We start from the raw sequence: 20,466 nt of genomic DNA, 5'->3' as shown, positions 1-20,466 counted from the left end.
TGTGTCACAAGTCAAAGAGTTACATGGCCTGGCACATGACTTGAGACATGGCTGTGTGACCTAACTCAGTGAGTTACACAGTTTAAAACACGGGCTGGGACATGATCGCGTGTCCCTTTGTTCAAACACCACACAGTATGGGCTATGTCACACGGCCTGGCCATACGGCCATGTGACCCTTGTTTTCAAAGTTTTCAACTTTTTTCCAAATTATATGAATTGTTTCAAATTAGTCCTGAATTGTTTCCGAACTATTTTTATGGCCTTGAAGGCTCGGTTTAAGGCCCAAAGGTATATGTTTGCTAAGTTTAAAATGAGTTTTATGTAATTATCGTTAAATGACATTATTGTTCTGATTGTACGGTAATGCTCCGTAACCCTAATCTGTCGACGGAGATGAGTTAGGAGTGTTACAAAACCTGTAATTGTTTAATTCATTCTAATACTAGTGACGAACTACATAACCCGTTTATGTTGTAGTTTACAATTATGTGGTGTGGATGCATGATCTAGCTTGAATGAATCCCGTTGAGGTGAGTTTGTTGGTTAGAATTAGATCTCTCTAGTTCTTAATGTTGCTAGTAAGTTAAATCTTGGGCATTGAGTTTCAAGATTATTTATTGATTAAGAAAGTAATTCCAAACGAGTTGTCTCTTGGTTACCAAATAAATAATGAGAGATTGGTTGTCGGGCGTTGAGTCAGCTACTAGAACTAATTTATTAAAGACACTAAATTTATCATTGTTGGAAAAAATCTGGTTTGAAAACAGTTTTCTTGCACAATGAAAAATTAAAATTTTGAAAATCGACCTGGTTTGTAATATTTATAGCAATAAACCTTAGACAAAAAACGTACCTGTGTTTTTGGATAAGTGGGTCCTTGATGTTTTGCGGCTTTCAACCAAACGATCTTCTCTGCTATTCTCGTACCATAAACTACTTTGGATGTGGGCTTGAACCTATTGAATCAAAATACAGAATTAGAAAAAGTTTTCCTTTTTGGGTGAAAACGAAAAATCTCTCTTATATAATAGAAATTGGTAAAATTGTTTTTTTGAAAAATATGCTTATAAGTTGAGAATAAATTCTCTCTATTTTTCGGCAGAATAACAATCTCTCAAAAGTTCTGTTAATAACTCTACTAGTGTCATCTATTTATAGGAAAAAAAGGTAGAAACTCTTGTAGAGATGTAGAGATTTATTTTAGAAAGAAAAACAGCATCCTACTTAGAGTAGGAGTGGGGTGAATGGCTCACCATTGTATTTCTACTAGGGTTGCCACCCCTTCATGCTATATGAGAGATTTTAGGTCTCTCTCACATCAAGTCTAATTACAAGTACTTCTTAGGCCTTTTTGACCCATTACTCTGTGATATCATTCAACTCGATTCAATTTTTTATTTCCCAAAATGAACTTTAATATCTACATATTAAATAATTTTCTCACCTCAATTTTACCCAAGTAAAATTTTGATAATTTTACCCCCGATAAAATTTCGAGAAAATTCATCCAATATGTCACAACTAAACATGTTCACTATGACCGAATGATTTATTTTCATTTTTGGGCTTCAAAATAGTTCAAAAACATAAACTTATTCTTTCATCATTTTTTAAGTAATCCTATTTAGGATTGCAAATTTCTATTTCCATTTTTGGAAACCTACATTTATTTCTAAATTATTTTATTTCTCCATTTTAGAGAAAATCATAATCATTATTGAACGTTTCTCATTTTTTATTTTCTATTCATTCCGTTCATTTTTATTCAAACAAGCAATTTATTTTTGGTTTCAACGAGCTAGCGTAGCGACCAATTAGACATATGTAGTTGAGGCTCAAATGATTTATAATTAAGTTCCGGCTTTTCACCTATTAATTATAAATTCATTTAGTCACAAAGTCATTCTACTATAATATCGTAATTGAGCTCTCCTCAACGACATGCCATTATGAAAGCAACTACTCATTGCTTGTACAATTATCTTGCCATTAATGTATTACCCTTATAGGATATTCTTGATCTTTTTTAGATAAGATCCGTTCTCCCAATGTGATCTTTTTTATCTCATGGTAATCATTACATCTTCCTTCATGAAAATTCAATCACTATCAAATAGTGATCAAATGATCCATCATAAAGACGGATGACTGTGGTCACGTTTGCTTTTCATCAACCATGTAATGCCAACGAGAAGATATCATTTACCCATGTTTTGGGTTATGAATTCCACTGTTGTGAATGACGCTACATACTACAAAAGTCGTACACCCAACGCACGAGCTTTCAGTTCATTATCTATTTGAACTCAAGTTTTTACTTACACCAAAGTGCACAAGTCACACATACATAGTTCGCCATCCACTCAAAATTTAGGTATGTCACACTATGAATGTCACAAGTGAATAAATTCATAAATGAGCTCAGAATCTATTCTGCTTGGGTCTTACCCAATGTATTATCAGTCTAGTCAGTCACATTTATATCTCTATCTTTTGGAAGTCATCCGCTCCAATGTCCAAGACAAGGCATCTCCCCAATTGGACTTAATAAACGGCATATTAGTCTTTCAATCGGTTTGCTTATTTCCGATTAAAGTAAGGACATGTTTAGGTTTGTTTACTAATACAAGCTATCTTTCTATACTACGATCCGATCACGTAATATCACATAGTATTAGTTAAACATTTAAACAACAAATGAGCAACATTTGCTTCTATTTTACTTTGCGTGCAAAAATAATGTGAAGACAATTATATAAAGTATATTAATGTAATCAATGAATTTGTTTTATTAACCAATCTGTTAAAAAAATACAAGCTTATATTGACAAAAAATACTACACTTAGGGCACCAAATCTAACAATCCTTGCGTTGATGATCGAAATTATGAATCAAACGAAGATTTCACCTTTAGCTAGAGTTTTTCCCATTGATTTTTTTATTTTACAATATCTTTTTACTTTATTTTAATTTTACATGTTTAATAAAAAATAAATTTACCATTGGTCTCTATAAATACCACCCTACTATTTTCAAATAGATTTTAGTTTCGTAGGTTTTGACAACATTTGCAGCAATGCATGTGCTGTCAATGCCACATTGCCTGTGTGTACTGGTTGCTCGCATGGATGCATTAAACAACATTTCTGTTTTCTATCTAACTAGTATTCTTCCACACACACGTTGCACGTGGATGTACATAATAAAATAAATAACATATAATATGCTTACTCACTCATCCACTCTTGACATATTCATATTTATTTGCAAAGTAATAATTTGGAGTTGCAAACTATGTAATCAATCATAACATTATAAAAATAATAATTATAATTGTATAAGTTTTTTTTTCTTTTAAATTTTAATTATCTGAAATAATTTAAATAAAAAATAAAATCAATATTCATACCAATACCAATATAAATATTTAATTAAAAAAATAATTCAACATTGAAATAACACATAATACTAATAAAATTATAATATTAAATTAAAATAATAATAAAATTTACGCATAATATTATATTACCCCATCATCAATTTTTTTATTATAAAAAAGCTCTCGTATCTTTTGGATGCCATTGTTGTTCGAATATGATTCAATTTTGCTTCCTTTAAAAAATCATTGCTTTAATGCTTCATTCTGTTGTAATTAATTATTAGTGTTAACAATCTTCGTTATTTTACCAATAAATTTTGTTAAATGCTACTTGATTGAACATGCCTAACTACTAGATACTATTTATAGATTTAAACTTAAATTTAATTCAACATGTCACTCTAATATTAATTAAATAGAAAATAATAGATAATTTTTATTATCTATTTTATACTTAAAATTCTATCCAAATTAAAACTCAATTTTACAAAAATATTAATTTTTTACATCAATATGTTTTTTAATTTACTTACAAGAAGTGTGATAAAACTAATTAAATCAATTATAACATACCTACTTTGAAATCCAAATATTTTATAATATATTAATAATTAAATTGAACAATTTCATTATAAAATCTAATTATATATGTTCTTTTTGACATAATGTCTAAAATTATCTATAGTCCTTCCCCAACCCACAAATAGGAGGATAATACACTTTAGTACACTCGAACTCACATCCTCTTGTATTGATAATAATACCCATAACAATCGAGTGAGTAAAATGATATAGTTTAATTTCTTTATTAATGTATATTTCTTTTTTCTTTTATGGGTTTTCGTTCATTTCTTATTTAATAAATCTAACAAAACTATTATCTTATGTAAAACTTTTTAATTAATAATTATAAATTAAACTTTCACCATGTGTAATTATCACCATTTATAATCACAAATGTAAATTGTATATTATTTTAATTAGAGTGAGTAAAATTTGATTCGACTTGAAAAAATTAAAAAAGTTCGAATTTTGAATTAATCGAGTTAATCGGATCAACTCGAATTTTTTTGAATTTCGAGTTCAAATTAAGTTAAATTTTACTTTTCCTCCAAAATTTTTACTTCCTCTACAAAATTTTACTTCCTCAAACCCCCCAAAACTTTTTACCTTTTACTTTCTCTCCAAAACTTTTACTTCTCCCAAACCCTCAAAACTTTTTTCCTTTTATTTTTCCCCCAAACTTTTACTTCCCCCTCAAAAATTTTACTTCCCCCAAATCCCAAAACTTTTTCTCTTTCACTTTCTCCCTAAAAGTTTACTTCTTGCAAACCTCCAAAAAAAAATTTCCTTCTGCTTTCCCCCAAAACTTTTACTTCTCCAAACCCCAAATTTTTTTTTGTTTTGAATTTATGTCTACTATTTATATTATTGAATTGTTTAATCATGCTGAATTTTTATCAATTTCTGTTAAAATTAAATTATTGACGATACCATCAAATATTCGTGTTAAAATTTTCTATTTCTATCAATTTCGCATTTTATCTTTAAAATAAATTTTATTAAAAAATCACATTTTTTACATTTAATATATAATTTTTATTTTCAGAAAACATGGTGATAAGAATCAAAAGATAATTGAAGCAACTAAGTAAGTAAAGAAGCTAACCTGTATATAAAATATTAATAAATAAATTATGAGGGGATTAAAGCTAATAACAAATTTGATTACGGTAGACAAATTTGATTAAGGTAGGTGACAGTAGCTACAAGGACCCAAAGATATTTTTTTAATTTAACTCGAACAAATATATTCGATTCAAATTTCATCTCACTCGACTCGATTCGAGAAAATTTCAAATCTAGTTAAGATGATAAAATAGAATTCATTAACTCGAAATGTTTCCATTCGATTCAATTCGATCTCACTCTTAATTTTAATATTAATTAAATAATAATTAATAGATTTTTTTCTTCATTTTATATTTAAAATTCTATTCAAATTAAAACTTAAATTTACATCAATCTTTTTTTTTTAATTTAGCTACAACATATAGTGTGTAACTAATAAATCTAACACAACCTAAATGAAATTTAAATTGTTCACTCCGGTAAGAGAAATTTAATCTATTAGGGCTTGTTTAGTAGTGCTTAAAAAAAACACTTTTGGCTCCAAAAGTACTTTGGAAAGAAAAATTTGTGTTAAACAAATTGCCTTTGGCTGAAATTTTTGGCTTTCCAAAAGCACTTTTGAAAAGCACTTCTAAAAAGAAGCTAAAATTTTTAGATTTTCCTCTCTTAAATACACTTTTATCTAGTTACTTTTTCATCACTCAAAAAATATAGTATTTTCCCTTTTTTTTTCTTGGTGCTTAATTACAAATGTGTTAAAATCATTAATTAAAAATAAAAAATATTTTTTAAAATAATACAAATGTGTTAATATCTAATTAAAAATATTTAATGGTTATATTTAAATATTTAAAATATAATTTATATATTCTAATTAAATTTTATAAATAATTAATATTTATTGCTTAAAAATATTTAAAATTTATATTTCATATATTAAAATATTAACAACAAGTTATAATAATTTTTTTATGTTCTTACTAAAATATAATAATATTAACTAATTTGAACATTATTTAAATGCATATTTGTTACTTGATAATAACGTGTCTAAAATAGATATTTTATTTCTCAAAAACACTTTTTGACAGCAATACTAAATACTCAAATCTTAAACCAAATTTTTTAAAAGTACTTCTCACAAATACTTTTCCACGGTACTTTTCAAAAACATTACTAAACTAACCCTAAATAAAGTAATATATGAAGCTTGCGAATGAAGAAAAATGACTACAAAGTAATGCACAAAACAAAACAATACATAACTTCTCAAAATATTAAAATTTCTTGTACTACAATATATTATTATAAATAAATGCTAATAATCTTAATGAAAAAATAAATAATTTTGATTAAATATTCACATTGCGTTTGGATATTGAAAATTATATCCAATAAAAATAATAAAATTTCACATTTATTTAACCATAGAATAAATAATTCTCCTTCGAGCAAATTATAAAATTCTAATGAATAGTAAAAATCAATTTATTTCTATTCATTACTTGAAAAATAAGAGAAAATAAAATTAATTTTTTGAAAGATATATATATATATATATATATCATTTTCTCTCCTCTTATTATTCAAATTTGGAATGGTCTGTTTTTATGTATTATGATGAAAAATAGTCATCTTTCTTATTTTCTTTCCTACAAAACACATTGAAAATTAATGGCTTAATGACAAAATTGGCTACTAATGTTTATTATATGTTTTGTCAAAATGACCCTAATTGTATTTTTGAGCCTTTTTTGGCCATCAACCTTTATTTTTTTTTCTCAAATTGCTTTTTTTAACAGATTTGATGAAAGTACCGTTAAAAAAGTTAACAGGATGATGTGAACTTTCATATGTGAAATATTTTTAATGAGATATAATTTATTACTTAGATAACCCAATAAAATAATTACATGTAGAAAATAATAAAATAAATAATTCATAAAGTTAAAAAAAACTCAACTTAAAGAAAATAAACATAATTATCTAAAAAAAAAGTTTCAAAATAAATGCACATATTCAGTATTTTCGATTTGATTTATTAATTACCATTTTGAAACCTCTCAGTAAACATATATGAATGCATTCATTTTGAAACCTTTTTTTTAGATAATTACGCTTATTTTCTTTAAATTAATAGTTATATATATTTTTTTAATTTCGTGTATGATTTATTAATGTTATTATTTTTCACATGTAATTATCTTATTGGGTTACTAAGTAATAAATTACATCTCATTAAAAATATTTCACATCATCCCGTTAAATTTTTAACGATACTTTTTATCAAATCTGTTAGAAAAAGCAGTTTGAAAAAAACAAAACAAAGATTGATGGCAAAAAAAAGGCTCAAAAATACAATTGGGGTCATATTAACAAGACATGTAAACGTTAGTGGCTAATTTTGTCATTAAGCCAAAATTTATTTTCTTTCTACTTTTTCCGTTTTCTCATTCTATCCTTCTACATTTCCACTCAACCAAGGACACCATAATTTTTTTTTGACTTAACAATTTCATTAATAGATGGATTAGATTCGAATGAGCAATAGGTCATGGCTCAAGAGGACATTCATCAATCTAAGTTTAATTTGAATAAACAATTATAAATTCATTAATTCGAAAATTCATATATCTTTTAATTAAACTATTTTCACAAGTATATAAAGTTATTTACGTGGATTTAGAGTTGGCCTAACAAATAATATCCTAATAAATTATTAAATTTTATGTGTAATTTTATTTTAATATATTTATCAACTAAATAAACGGATGTAATTTAAGTTGTAGGAAAGTCATGCGTTATCCAACTTGATGAAAGGAAGCCAATAGAAATTTGCGAAGTTGATGGGAAAAGGGACGTGCTTTTCCCATGATTTGAAGGGCATTAAACAAAAAGGGAAGACAGTGGATTATCAAGTAAGCATAAGCATATGCCATTCCACCGTTCCTCAATCTTTATCTGATGTATCCCAACTCCGTACCATCTCATTTAACCAGCACCATATATTTGATGACCCTTATTGATCTTTGGCCTCATCTTCCTCTTCCTCTTCCTCTTCCTCTTCCTCTTACTGTTTGTACCATGTGTCCCTTCCTCTCTATTCTTTCAATCTCTATCTGCTTACACTTGACAACTGCTTTCTGTTTATCTCTCCATGGCCCAAGCTTCACCATCTCCCTCGGCTGATACTCCCACATTAAGCATCCCCTGTCAGGAGACGCAAGAACCCACAGTAGACTTGAACCTCATGATCATCGTGGCAGCCATGTTGTGTGCCTTGGTTTGTGCCTTGGGTCTTCACCCCATGCTACAATGCGTGTTACAATGCACTCATCGTGTCGTGACCGAGCCGAGGGAATGGGTGGCCGCCCGTAGACTGAACTCGGGTCTTAAGAAGAAAGAAATGGTAGCTTTACCAACTACAACTTATGCCAATTCAGGCTCATCATCATCATCATCATCATCATCATCATCAGGTTGTGCAATTTGCCTCGTGGATTTCTCGGAAGGTGACAAAATACGGATGCTTCCCAAATGTAACCATCGCTTCCATGTTGCTTGCATCGATAAATGGCTGCTCTCTCGCTCTTCCTGTCCTACTTGCCGGCAGAGGCTCAACTCCAATTGCGACCAATTTGTTATAGAATTTTAAAGTTATAGCACAATAGAGTTGCTGTTTTTAGTAGCTTATTCTCATCATGCATGGCTGATGTATCTATAACTAGTTTTGTCTCTAGACAACTTTTTAGCAATCAGTGTAGCTTTATTAGGTAAATTCTATATCTTCAAATTTTGCAACCTCAACATAGGCCCCAAATTGCATATGTACACCTATATGTTTAATTAGCTGGTCTGGTCATATTCAACGGATCGTTCAAACGTCTGCTGAGGAAGCAACTTGAAGCTGTAAAATAGGGTACCAAAATCTTTTAACGAAAATGGGGGAGAGGCTCAGAATGAAAATTGATTATTAACACATTGGAATACAAGATTTGGTAACAATTTAACGATAAAATTAACATTTTATTTTTATTTTTTACTTAAAAAATGCCATTAAACCTGTTTCATAAAGCCAATTTCGACATCCACTTTCTAAGTTAAAGCCAATCAATAAAGCAACATCGTACCAACCTTTAGTAAACAGCGATTATCCACTTCGAGAGTTGGCCCAAATATAGACGCCGCTTGACATCCAAAAGAGCAGCGAATGATCCCAACCCAAATTATTGGTTTTTACCCAGCCCAATAAAAAAACCTAAAAACCAATAGCCTTCTGCAACTCTAACGACGCCAAGAAACTCCTCTCTGCACCGCCACCGGCATCCAGGTTTTTTTTTCTTTTAAACTTCTTCGTCGCTCTTCCTTTCATCGTCTGAAATTTCAATATCATTTTTTTTGGTAGTTGGGCTTATAAATTCCTCGTTAAATTTTTACGTTCAAAATTTTCAGAATCATCTTGATTTTCTGCTTTCTGGATATTCCGCAAACTTGCCCATTTTTGCAATTGTGCTGAATTTGCTGACTTTTTAGCTTGAATTTTTCAGGGGTTTCTTTTCGATAGGTTTTGGTTTTTGACGGCGCTGCCAATGCTGCCACTCTTCTGTTGGTGGCGTTAACAAATTTCCGTTCTCATCACTTCATTTATTGGTTGTTTTTACGATAGGTGAAGCTTTGAGGTTTCAAAGCAACGCATCAATGTCCAGCAAGAGGGTTTCGGTTCTGTCCTTCAACTATCTCACCGCTTTATCTAGGGTACGTTCGTCACGACGTTTCCCTCGTTCAGTCACACATTTCAATAAGTTTCTCAGCACTGCTCCTGAAAGGTGGGATTTTCATAGCCCTAGTAGCACCTCTCAGTTTGAGAATTCTCCTTATGATACCCCAACGTCACTAGGTTATGAGCAGAAACAAAATGGACAGGCCTTAAACCCAAACCAGGGTTTTGAGGTATGCCCTACGGATGATAATACGGGGAGTTCAGGTTGGGACAACCGTAATAGCTATTATGGTGGTTTGCAGCCAACGGGAAATCAGATGGGTTCCGTGGGTCAAACTGGGAACTTCGGTTGGTATCACCATAACAATGAGGCAACTAATGGGAACTTAGGGACAAATCCGAATGGAATATATGAAAATGGTTCTTGGAAGGGCGCTGAGCAAGGGTTTCATCAGAATCATGATGGAATGCACTGGGAAAACAAAAGATATGAACTGCAGAATAACTCAGTTTACAGAAAAGGAAACTTTAGAGGATGCGAGACTAATGCTCAAAGTACTTCCAATATGCAGAATCAAGTAGGTTCATATTGGGAAGGGCCTCCAGAGATTAGACAGAATCAATTGGACCTTAATTTACAAAGGTTTCCAGAATCCCAAGGAAGCCAAATGGATTTGCAATGCACAAATTTCAGCCAGTACCGGCAGAATCCACAAAATATTTATAATTTTAATTCTTATGGTAAAGTAACAAGTAACTTTAATTTTTATGGTCAAGCATCTGCTACTTCTATTCCCAATGAAGGCTTAACTGAGGTTTCTGAAACTAGCACTAATAATGCTACGGTAGAGAAGCTGGAGGAATTTTGCATTAAAGGAAATGTTAAAGAAGCTGTAGAAGTTTTGGTGTTGATGAAACAGCAAGGTGTTACTGTGGATTTAGCCCAAATTTTGCAGTTAATGAAGGCATGTGGGGAAGTGAAAGCTTTACAAGAAGCGAAAACTGTTCATGAACACCTCATAGGATCATTTTCACCTCTCAAAGTAAGCATCTATAACAGGATTTTAGAGATGTACTTAAAGTGTGGTTCTACAAATGATGCATTTGATGTGTTTGAAAAGATGCCAAGGCGCAATCTGACATCTTGGGATACTATGATAACAGGGCTTGCTAGGAATGGGCTAGGGGAGGATGCCCTTGATCTGTTCTCTCAGTTTAAGCAGGCAGGCTTGAAACCAGATGCCAAAATGTTCCTTGGAGTGTTTTACTCTTGTGGTGTTGTTGGTGATATTAATGAGGGAATGCTTCACTTTTTGTCTATGAGCAGTGATTATGGTATTGTCCCATCCATGGAGCATTATGTCAGTGTTGTTGACATGCTGGGGAGTACAGGGCATTTGGATGAAGCATTGGAATTCATCGAAAATATGCCATCTGAAGCCAGTGCTGATGTCTGGGAAACTTTAATGAATCTCTGCAGAATTCATGGGCACTTGGAACTTGGGGATCGTTGTGCTGAGCTTGTGAATCAACTAGATGCCTCTCGCTTGAATGACCAATCTAAAGCAGGTCTCATACCTTTGAAAGATTCAGACCTTAAAAAGAATGAGAAGAAGAAATTGGCTTGTCAAAGTCCTCTTGAAGTCAGTAGCAGGGTCAACGAGTATCGTGCAGGAGATACATCACATCCTGAGAATGATAGAATCTATGCTCTGCTAAGACGTTTGAAAGAACACATGAAAGAAGCTGGTTATGTTCCCGAAACAAGATTTTGTTTGCACGATATAGATCAGGAAAGTAAGGAAGAAGCTCTTCTTGCTCATAGTGAGAGACTTGCTCTTGCTAATGGTCTCCTCACCAGTCCAGCTCGTGGACAGATTCGTATTATCAAGAACCTTCGTGTTTGTGGCGATTGTCATGCTGCATTTAAGATCCTGTCAAAGATTGTTGGCAGAGAGATCATAATGCGAGATGCTAAGAGGTTTCATCATTTCAATGAAGGGTTGTGTTCTTGTCGAGATTTTTGGTGATCAAAATAGAACTTGAGGTATCATTTATCTTGACATTCTGTTTTACTTCTTCAATGAAAAAAGTGAAATTTAGAAGCATCTGAAGTGAGTAATTTATAAGATAGTGACTTTATAGAGAAGATATAAATAACTTATCTAGTTATAACCCTTGACTACTTGTTTATGATGTTTACCTGCAGTTAGTTATACTTTAATTGAGATTTAAGCAAACCCTGTTTGGTGCAGAACATCCAAGTACTTGGGAATCAAATATGGTACCAGCCAAATTTACTTTTCTGGCCTGTGTCTCCCCAGAGAGGGAAAGCTGCTATCGGTTAACCTGCTCCTTCCACAAACGAGATGTGAAAGCTTCAATTACTTCTGAACATGGGTGTTAGGAAAGGCAGTACGAAATTTATTGGAAGGGCTGTTTGGTTGATGATGAATGTTCTTTTATGCTAGAGACCAATTTTAGTGCATTCGTCCGGGGTAACCTGACTGAAAAGCTTAACTTAGCTGCGTGGCAACCAAATCACCAGCAAATGAACATGATGGTCAATTCCTTGGGGAGCTGTATTTAATGAACATGGTTCCTCTCCCATTTGACTTCCTAAACTGCTAACCAATAGTCATCTGAATATACAATATTTATTCGGAGTGACTGATATTTTTGATAGCTCAGGTGATCAGATTATCTCTGATATATTTGATCGATTGAAGAAAATACAAGTGTTTTGAATATGGCGATGATATTTCTCAACAAATTAGTAGTAGTTGTTGTTATTATTGTTTAGTGCATGTGAGATTAAGCAGAAGTATTTGTTAACAAACAGTGATCTGGGTTTCACAAGTAGCTGCTGCTGTTACTTTTGCCGACCAATGGTTAAAAAGAAGGGCATGAAAACTTGCATGTTGATTTAACGGCTTTTGTGTGTGTTTTGTATGATATAATGTGCTTGGTTGTACGTAGTTTAAATTATTTTGGTGGTGGAAAAGCTATAAAATTACCCTTCATTTCAGGTGGTTTATTGACTGTATGCATAATTAGGCATTCAATCCCTCCTCTCGTGAAGATATTATATTTTTTTAAAAATTAATTACACTTTGCGAGTCCATTAGTAAGTACTTAAATTCATGCGAAGTTGGATCTTATTTTTATAGTAGTTGGTACTTTTCATACATTTTATTCCAAACTTTGTCCTTCAACTTTGTTTTCATATATAAATTTGACAACAATGGTGTATTTTTGGTGAGATCTGTCTCAGATGAATTGGTTGGTTCAAGTGTGAAAATTTTGTCAGGGATACAGTCAATTAATACTATCACTAATTGCCTTTATTCTTTTTTTTTGTCAAGCTAAATTGTTTGTTTTTGTATTGAACTTTTAAAATTTTAACGGTATTGATATGACAGTTCATGTGATATTTCACGTATATTTCACTGTTAAATGAATAAATTTTTTATTAATATTTTTGAATTTTTATGAATTATACGTAGACTGTCATACGAGTAGATACATCATTTTAACAGTTTAGTTATTGTCTTCATCCAAAAGTGATTAAAATTTTAAAGTTGAGGGCTAAAATGATCCAATAATAGAATAAGGTCTAAAATGATAAAATAAATAAATATTAAGGGTTAAATTTAACATTATGCCTTGTCAGTTTTGCTCCTTGCTTTTAGATGTTTATTGAGCATATCTTCCTTACATGTGATTTTTCTGGAACTGTCTAGTTTGGTGACCAACTTTCTCTAAGATTTCAAGAATTCAAACTTAGTAATGTTTCGGATTGGATTTCAAAATGGCGCATGTTGGATGTTTAAACCAAGAGAGATCTATACCCTCTTCACCTATACCTTATGAGGAATTTGGAAGACAAGAAATGATGCCCTCTTTAGAGGAGTTGAACCCAATCAACGAGTACCCTTTACTTCATCATGAGCTACTACTATTTAATCTTGGAAGGGTTCACGGAAGAGGATATGAGGAAAAGAGATGGTGGATATGGTATCCTTAAAAGTTTAACAAAGCTGAGGGAAGATGACTATAATAGCATCCAATGGAATTTGTCTCTGGCTATTGGAAAGAGAAAAGGAAAACAATGCAGTAGATTTGGAGGTCCTGCTATGGTGAAGAACAAAAACAATCATATGTTCTGTTGTAAAAGATTTTACACAAAGTCAGGACGAATTCTTCTTTTAGATTTTTTTTAATTGTAAATGTGTTATTAGGGAATTAGTAAATGCAGACTCTTGAGTAACAATAATGAATGGAGCAATATTATCTTGGGAAGATCAAGAGCTGGAAGTTAATCTCTGCTACCAATGATATCGAGGAACTAATGAAGAATATTGTGGTCGTTAAAATAAAAGAAAGAATGAATCAAAATTTAATGAAAGACGATTAATATGGATATTTCATTTAACTGACGGATTTGAAAGGTTATTTTTTTTTTGAATATTGTCTTTAAAGAAACTATTTCTCACAAATAATTTGAAAAAAAAACCCAAATTTAATATAAAAAAAAAAGTAATTACGAATAGAAAAAATGCCTTGGTGCCCGGAGACCTAAAGGCAGTAGAACAATAAACATGGGTTAGCAAACATGTCCGTCTTCTTAACCAAACAAACAAAAGGGCAAACAAAGCGGGGGGATCATATCTGTAATTCATGAACTAGTAAGTGAAAGTTTTAAGTTTGGGTTCGGTTGGCCGAGGGCTTCAAAGGCTAATAACATCATCATCATCATCATATAGGTGTGTGTTGGTATTGACGACGAATCTGCAGTTATCGTGTCTACCTTATTTCTGTTCACCAACCGTTCGTCTAAATGCTTAGTCCCTTGCTTCCTCTTCTTCTCAGTGCATCCCCTCTGTTTATATGTTTTTTTTTTCCTTTCAGGTAGTAGTGGAGCTCATTACTGCATTTTGCCATGGACAAAATATCGGCTGCTTGTGCCATGGAATGGAGCATCCAGCTGGACAAGGCTCTTCGCTCCAGTAACCCAGGTTTCATCTGCTTCTTTTACCTTTTCATAAAATTTAATGTCAACCCATTTCATCATCTTCTTCAGCTCCATGGGACTAAATTAGTTTCTCCTTATCCAGCTCTAGCAGTTGAGACCATTTTACAGACTGGCCCAAGACTGGAGCAGTGGGGTCAAGAACCAGAAGCAACTAAGGCACTATGCTCCATCTTCGGTTTAGTCCCTGGCGAGGATAGGCTGTTTGCCAACGCTATACTTTTAAGGCTTGCAGACGCATTTCGCTTCGGTGATAAAAAAATCAGGTTATCTGTTGTCAGAATTTTCTTGACAAGTATCAGGTGTAATAGAAGCAAAAAACTTAGGAAGCAAAAGAGACGAACTTTTCTAAATAGCAGAGTGTATAACCATGAAGAACTTTTGAGGAGAGTGAAGGTTGTTTTTGACACAGGTGATGTTGAGTCGAGAGCAATGGCTTTAGTTCTTTTTGGTTGTTGGGTTGATTTTGCAAAAGATAGTGCTGAGATACGATACTTGGTACTCTCCAGTATGGTCTCTTCTAATATTTTGGAGGTGAGTGTGGTGTATCAACATCAGTATTTCTGCTGCACAAAATCATTTTTTCCTTTTGTTTTTAGTAGAATATTTTTTCTAGTCTGTTTCTTTATCTTTTTCTTTTTAAAGAATGGTGATTACTTGAACATGTTTGAGCCTAAGCAAAAGTGTTTAACTTAAATTAGAATCCTCAAACAATGTTTAGACATTATAAAACTCTCAATCACACACATCTGCAGACACTTATTTAGCCCCTTAGATTAGCAATCTGCCTTCCCAAAAAATGAAGAAACAGAAGATAAGAAACATTCTTATTGCTATGTCATTATTTACATCCCACTTACAATAACTTATTTTTAGAAAATGAGAAAGACTTATTTTCTGCCTTTGCATGATTTCTATAGGTGAAAGCATCATTGTTTGCTGCCAGTAGGTTTTGTGAGTTAACAGATGACTTTGCATCTGTTGTCTTGGAGATGATGGTGAATATGATGGCTTCACCAGAAACACTGCCGGCTGTAAGGTTGGGAGGGGCAAGTGTTTTTACTAGAATGGTTTGCTCATATTCAGTTTCAAAAAGAGCTTACAAGGTTTTGTGCTTCACTCTCCTCCCATTCACTCATATCCTGAAACATGCATATTCCAATTTGAATGTCTAAATACATCTTGCCGCTAGTCATGCAAATTATGACCTGGTCTCCAAAGGACAATTTTATCCAGAACCATATCATGGAATGGTACATGTTCTTTCTAGGCATTTTTGACATGTTTTTTTGAAGAGAATGTATTTATTGTTAAATTAGCTATTGTCTCTTGTGTCTGTTTTAAAGAATCGAATCTTACACATAAAGTCATACACACATATGCATTCAAAATTTTCAAACATATGATACTCCAATTTGGCACAAAAGTGTGACCATTGTTGCTATGAAAGCAGGAAAACCCGTGCTTGTGAGGTACTATTGGTTATAAACCTTCCTTTTTCTTGTGCTTTAAACCAAAAATTAGAGAAGGCATGTTTCACTTAGCACAAAGTTGGGAATCAAGGATATTGTCCTGGTCTACTGGTCAAATATGTGATGCAATGATAGGAAGATTTCAGTGACAAGTAGAAGTCAGTATGCTATTCAAATAATTAATTTTATTTTACCAAACTCTCTGTTTTCATCTTTTTATCTTAGCTCATATAAATCTCTACTTTGTTGCAGACAGGTATTAAGCTGGTGTTAGATTCTTCAGAAGAGAATTTCATCATTGCCATGCTGGTTTCACTCTCAAAACTTGTTTCCAAGTCAACAAGTCTTATTTCTGAACAGGTATTTCTTCCAGCACTAGTTCTCAATCTCTCTTTCTTGCAATATATTCCATGTGAGATGGCTTTCTTAATATGTTTGTCTTTCAATTTGGATACAGGTGGATGTGCTTTTGCCATATCTTAGCCAGGAAAATAGTTGGCAGATGAGAGAAACAGCATTAAAGTGCTTACATCTTCTTTTTGTAAAAGAAGGGTGTTGCTCTCCTGTTAATATGCATATGATTAAAGCGGTATTCAGCATACTACATGAACTGGAACTTCCATCAGTCATGCATTGTGGAGCTCTTCAGATTTTACATAAGGTTCTCTTTAAGCAAATCATAAGTTAGTTGTTTAGTATTTTTAGATTTATACTTTGTTGATGCATTTTGGTCAATTTGCAGATCTTTTTGTTAACACTACCTAATCTCCCTTCTTTCGAGAAGCTTGAATTTGATCATCTATTAGCCATTCTAGAAAATGCTGCCCAGTCCCCAATCATGTCGAAGTGCCTTGCAGCTCTTCGAATTCTTACAGATATATCAAGCAAACTTTGGGCAAGAAAAAATAGTGAATCTTTTGCTGTTTATTCCTCACCTCTGCCATTGCGGGTCATCTCTTTAGTTATGGCACAGCTCAGATCACTGGTGAAGCAATTACCTGATCCTTGCCAGACTAGTTCCAGAATATTTCATGAAATTAAAAGCCTGCTCAAGCTTATTCTTCAGCTTGTTGGGGAACATCCAGATTTGGGCGCAACAGTGCTGGGTGAAATCGGTTCATTTATCAAATATTTTGGAACTCCAAATGAAAATGTTCTGGCTAGTAAACACATTGCTTCATCTGAGGTCCTTGACTTTGAGGGAGATATGTACCAAGCCTTCAGGTCCAAGCTTTTATCTCACATACACAGATTCGTGGCTACCTGTCTTCAAATTCTCAATGAAGCTGGTGCAATCACTACCAATGTCTTTGACAAAGTACAACTTCTGGTGAAGCATTTACATCATGGCAGGATATTTGATTGCTATACACGGACCATTTACTCTTTACTATTGCATTCTCGTCTTTTTGGAATTCTTATTGAACACCCATTTAAGCAGGAACTTGCCACCCTTGAGCATGCCTGCAAGATGTTATCAGAGAGGGATAACTGGCATTCCTATAAAGCAGGAATATATGCAACAAATCAGGGAGCATGGATTACAGCAACTTTTATTTTTGCAGAGCTAATGTCAAGAGTTCAGTCTGAGTCCTGTTATTGCTGGTTTAAATCATTAGTTCAGTTTTCCCATTCTGAGGCAAAACTCTGGCTTAGTCCTTTGGCAAAGCAAGGGTCTTTCTTAGAGGGTTCAGTGGGCACAAATGAACTCCTTGCTTTTTTGAAAGATAATTTTGGAGAACTAGGACAAGATGCTGCAGGGAATGACGATGTGCCTAATTATAGGGATGTACTCGTTGGGGCATATAAAAATGTATGTTCTTCAATAGAAACATTAGAAAGAGTTATCATATCCAGAAAAGCATTCTGTTTTCAGAGATGGTTTTTTTCTCTCAGGGCAAAGTTACTTGGGGCTGTAGGGGAGATCCTTGAAGTGTTGGATACATCTAAGCAGGAAACTTTTAGCATCATAATTGAAGTTCAGAACAGTGCTTTGACTAACATTAAATGTCTAGAAAAATTCACTCAGTTTTCTTGCCGACTGAACAGACTAGCCAAGGAATTCAATCTGATAAACTCATCTTTCATCGGTATGGACTGTGAGAGTTTGAAAATCATTGCAAGACTTGCACTTAGTTGTTCATTATTGGCCTTTAGTGCTGGATTCCCTCATTTCTTTCCCAATCTTCCTGCTTATAAATATTTAAGAACTTGTGTACGAGAGCACTCACAGCAGAGTAATTTAAGTTCAATGTTACTGCAAGATTTGCTTAGCCGTTTATTGCACATTGACCATGAGGTCAGCATGGATCTCTGTAAACTTTTAGATAATGGAGGATGTCCCACAAAATGTTCGCACCTGCAGTCCGGAAATTATATATTAAAAAGTGGACATGAGGTAAAGGATATACTCGATATAATAAGGTATGCAGTTTCCTCTGTGATGCATTTGCAAATTGAGACAAACAGGATACAGAATGAGGCAATCATATCCCATGTTACAAAGAATGGGGTAGAACTTCTATTGGAAATTAGTAGGAAATGGCTTCAAATTCCATTCCAGATGCCAAAGCAGTTTTTTAATACAAGGTATGTCTTGCAAACTATTTTGACTAGTTAGCTTGTTTTGGACTAGAAAAACCTATTAGTTAAGCTGTTGAAGATTATATCAATACCTATTGCTCCTATTTTGCATAGTGATCCCTTCTAGTGGTACATACTTATTTTTTTTGTTAAAATTGAATGTTTTCCTATAGTTATTGTGGAACCGATTGTGATATCTTTGCAACTTTTTGATATTCTTGTTTCTGAAATATTGTAAAATCTCAGGCCTATAATTGGTTCAGAGCTTTTTGTCTACAGTACAGATAGCAGAAATCAAAGTCAGATTACTGTGTCATCAGGCCTTCACCTCTCACTAAATCTCTGTCTTCAACTGAGAAATGCCTCACCTGAATTGTCACTTGGATTGACCAAGTTGTACTGCGTTCTTTATAGCAGAGTGTCTTTTCAGAAGCAGTCCCACGGGGAAAGAAACAATGAAGAAATGGAATCGCAGTGTCAACCTTGGGAAAGTGAGGAGATAGTAGAAATGAATGAGAAGTTATTTCAGTATGTAACAGAGTGTGCAAAGAAGACGACTAGTTATGGTAAGCGTTTCAGGGATGATGATATGAATGATGATCAGATGGTGTATGAATTTGTGTGTTTTGAACCAAATGCTAAAGGGCAAGGATTCTCAAGTTGTGTACTTGATGTATCTCATTTTCCAGTGGGTTGTTATAGAGTAGAATGGTATAGTTGTTGTATTGACAATGAAGGATCTTACTGGAGTGTTCTGCCGTTGAACTCTAGACCTGTATTTACAGTGCAGGAATCTCTCTTTGTTTGATCTTGTGGTGAGTCTATTCATTGCTTCATTTTTTATTTACACAGTACCTGTGAAACCATGAATTCCCAATTCCCTAAATGCTCCAAAATGCAGTTCGTTAAACCTTGCAACAACCTGCCATTTCATGGCAAGCTTATTATACTTGCCATTGAATTTCTATTGAATAAAAGGATAACAGCAACAGAAGGAACAGAGAATCTAAGTGCTCTCTCCATTTCCACCTACCAATTAGCAATGTTCATTAAACTTTATCCCTCTACAAATACCAGCTTTAAAACTCCTTCCAATAATAAGGTGTTGTTTTGGCTGAAGCATAGGCTATTTACAAAGACAATTCTCGTTCCCTTCAACTATAATAGTTGGATGTTGCTTTATCAATGGGTTGGGTCGCCTCCCCCTCCCCTCCCCTTCCATTTCCTTCATTCACCTATTTCTCTCACCTCTGTGCTTTCTCTACTTTCTCTAATTTTCTTTCTTAGCTTATAAATTCTCCTCCATCCCTCCCATTTTATATTTCTTTTCTTTGAAAATTCTCAAAATTAATTTGTTGTATATTCAATGCTTTTGCAGTCTAATGCAAATGTTGACCACCATGATGAACACACATTTGCAGTCAAGATAAAACGTTACAAAACCGTCAATAAACCCCTTGGGATAGTTTGTTTCTTTGTTTTTAACAAAAATCTGTCTGACAGTTTTGATTAATGTTTTTAGAGTTTGACCATTATCGAATTAGTCAAATTATCAATTCCTAGTTTGGTCGATTTAATTAAATAAATTATCTAAAATACAAAAAAGAATTATAATTGAGAAAACTAATTCAATTGTTAGTTTAA

General features: G+C 33.1%; 3 protein-coding genes across 7 annotated transcripts; all 3 read left to right on the top strand.

Moving 5' to 3' along the window:
• The first annotated feature begins 7,893 nt into the window (after positions 1–7,893).
• LOC107945290 (RING-H2 finger protein ATL73) lies at positions 7,894–8,884 on the top strand. The gene has a single exon (XM_016879243.2). The coding sequence runs from the start codon at positions 8,173–8,175 to the stop codon at positions 8,668–8,670; it is 498 nt and encodes a 165-aa protein (XP_016734732.1). The 5' UTR covers positions 7,894–8,172; the 3' UTR covers positions 8,671–8,884.
• Positions 8,885–8,973: 89 nt separating this feature from the next.
• On the top strand, positions 8,974–12,763 carry LOC107945289 (pentatricopeptide repeat-containing protein At4g32450, mitochondrial). The gene is made up of 3 exons (XM_041108367.1): positions 8,974–9,345; positions 9,563–11,782; positions 11,991–12,763. The coding sequence occupies exon 2, from the start codon at positions 9,714–9,716 to the stop codon at positions 11,763–11,765; it is 2,052 nt and encodes a 683-aa protein (XP_040964301.1). The 5' UTR covers positions 8,974–9,345; positions 9,563–9,713; the 3' UTR covers positions 11,766–11,782; positions 11,991–12,763.
• A 1,428-nt stretch (positions 12,764–14,191) lies between these two features.
• Positions 14,192–19,669, top strand: LOC107945291 (uncharacterized). Of its 5 annotated transcripts, none has more exons than XM_016879245.2 (8): positions 14,192–14,501; positions 14,647–14,753; positions 14,853–15,301; positions 15,688–15,873; positions 16,492–16,599; positions 16,697–16,900; positions 16,982–18,828; positions 19,069–19,669. In XM_016879245.2, the coding sequence occupies exons 2-8, from the start codon at positions 14,678–14,680 to the stop codon at positions 19,628–19,630; spliced, it is 3,432 nt and encodes a 1,143-aa protein (XP_016734734.1). In that variant the 5' UTR covers positions 14,192–14,501; positions 14,647–14,677; the 3' UTR covers positions 19,631–19,669. The 5 variants fall into 5 exon arrangements, with proteins under 5 accessions (XP_016734734.1, XP_016734736.1, XP_016734735.1 ...); XM_016879247.2 differs by having other exon boundaries at positions 14,196–14,501; positions 19,102–19,669; XM_016879246.2 differs by having other exon boundaries at positions 14,247–14,423.
• Positions 19,670–20,466: the final 797 nt, after the last annotated feature.

This window comes from Gossypium hirsutum, chromosome D12, assembly GCF_007990345.1.
Source record: "Gossypium hirsutum isolate 1008001.06 chromosome D12, Gossypium_hirsutum_v2.1, whole genome shotgun sequence".
NCBI classification, from domain to species: Eukaryota; Viridiplantae; Streptophyta; class Magnoliopsida; order Malvales; family Malvaceae; genus Gossypium; species Gossypium hirsutum.
The sequence above is the reverse complement of the archived record's forward strand: the minus strand, read 5'-3'. Positions and strand labels throughout refer to the sequence as shown.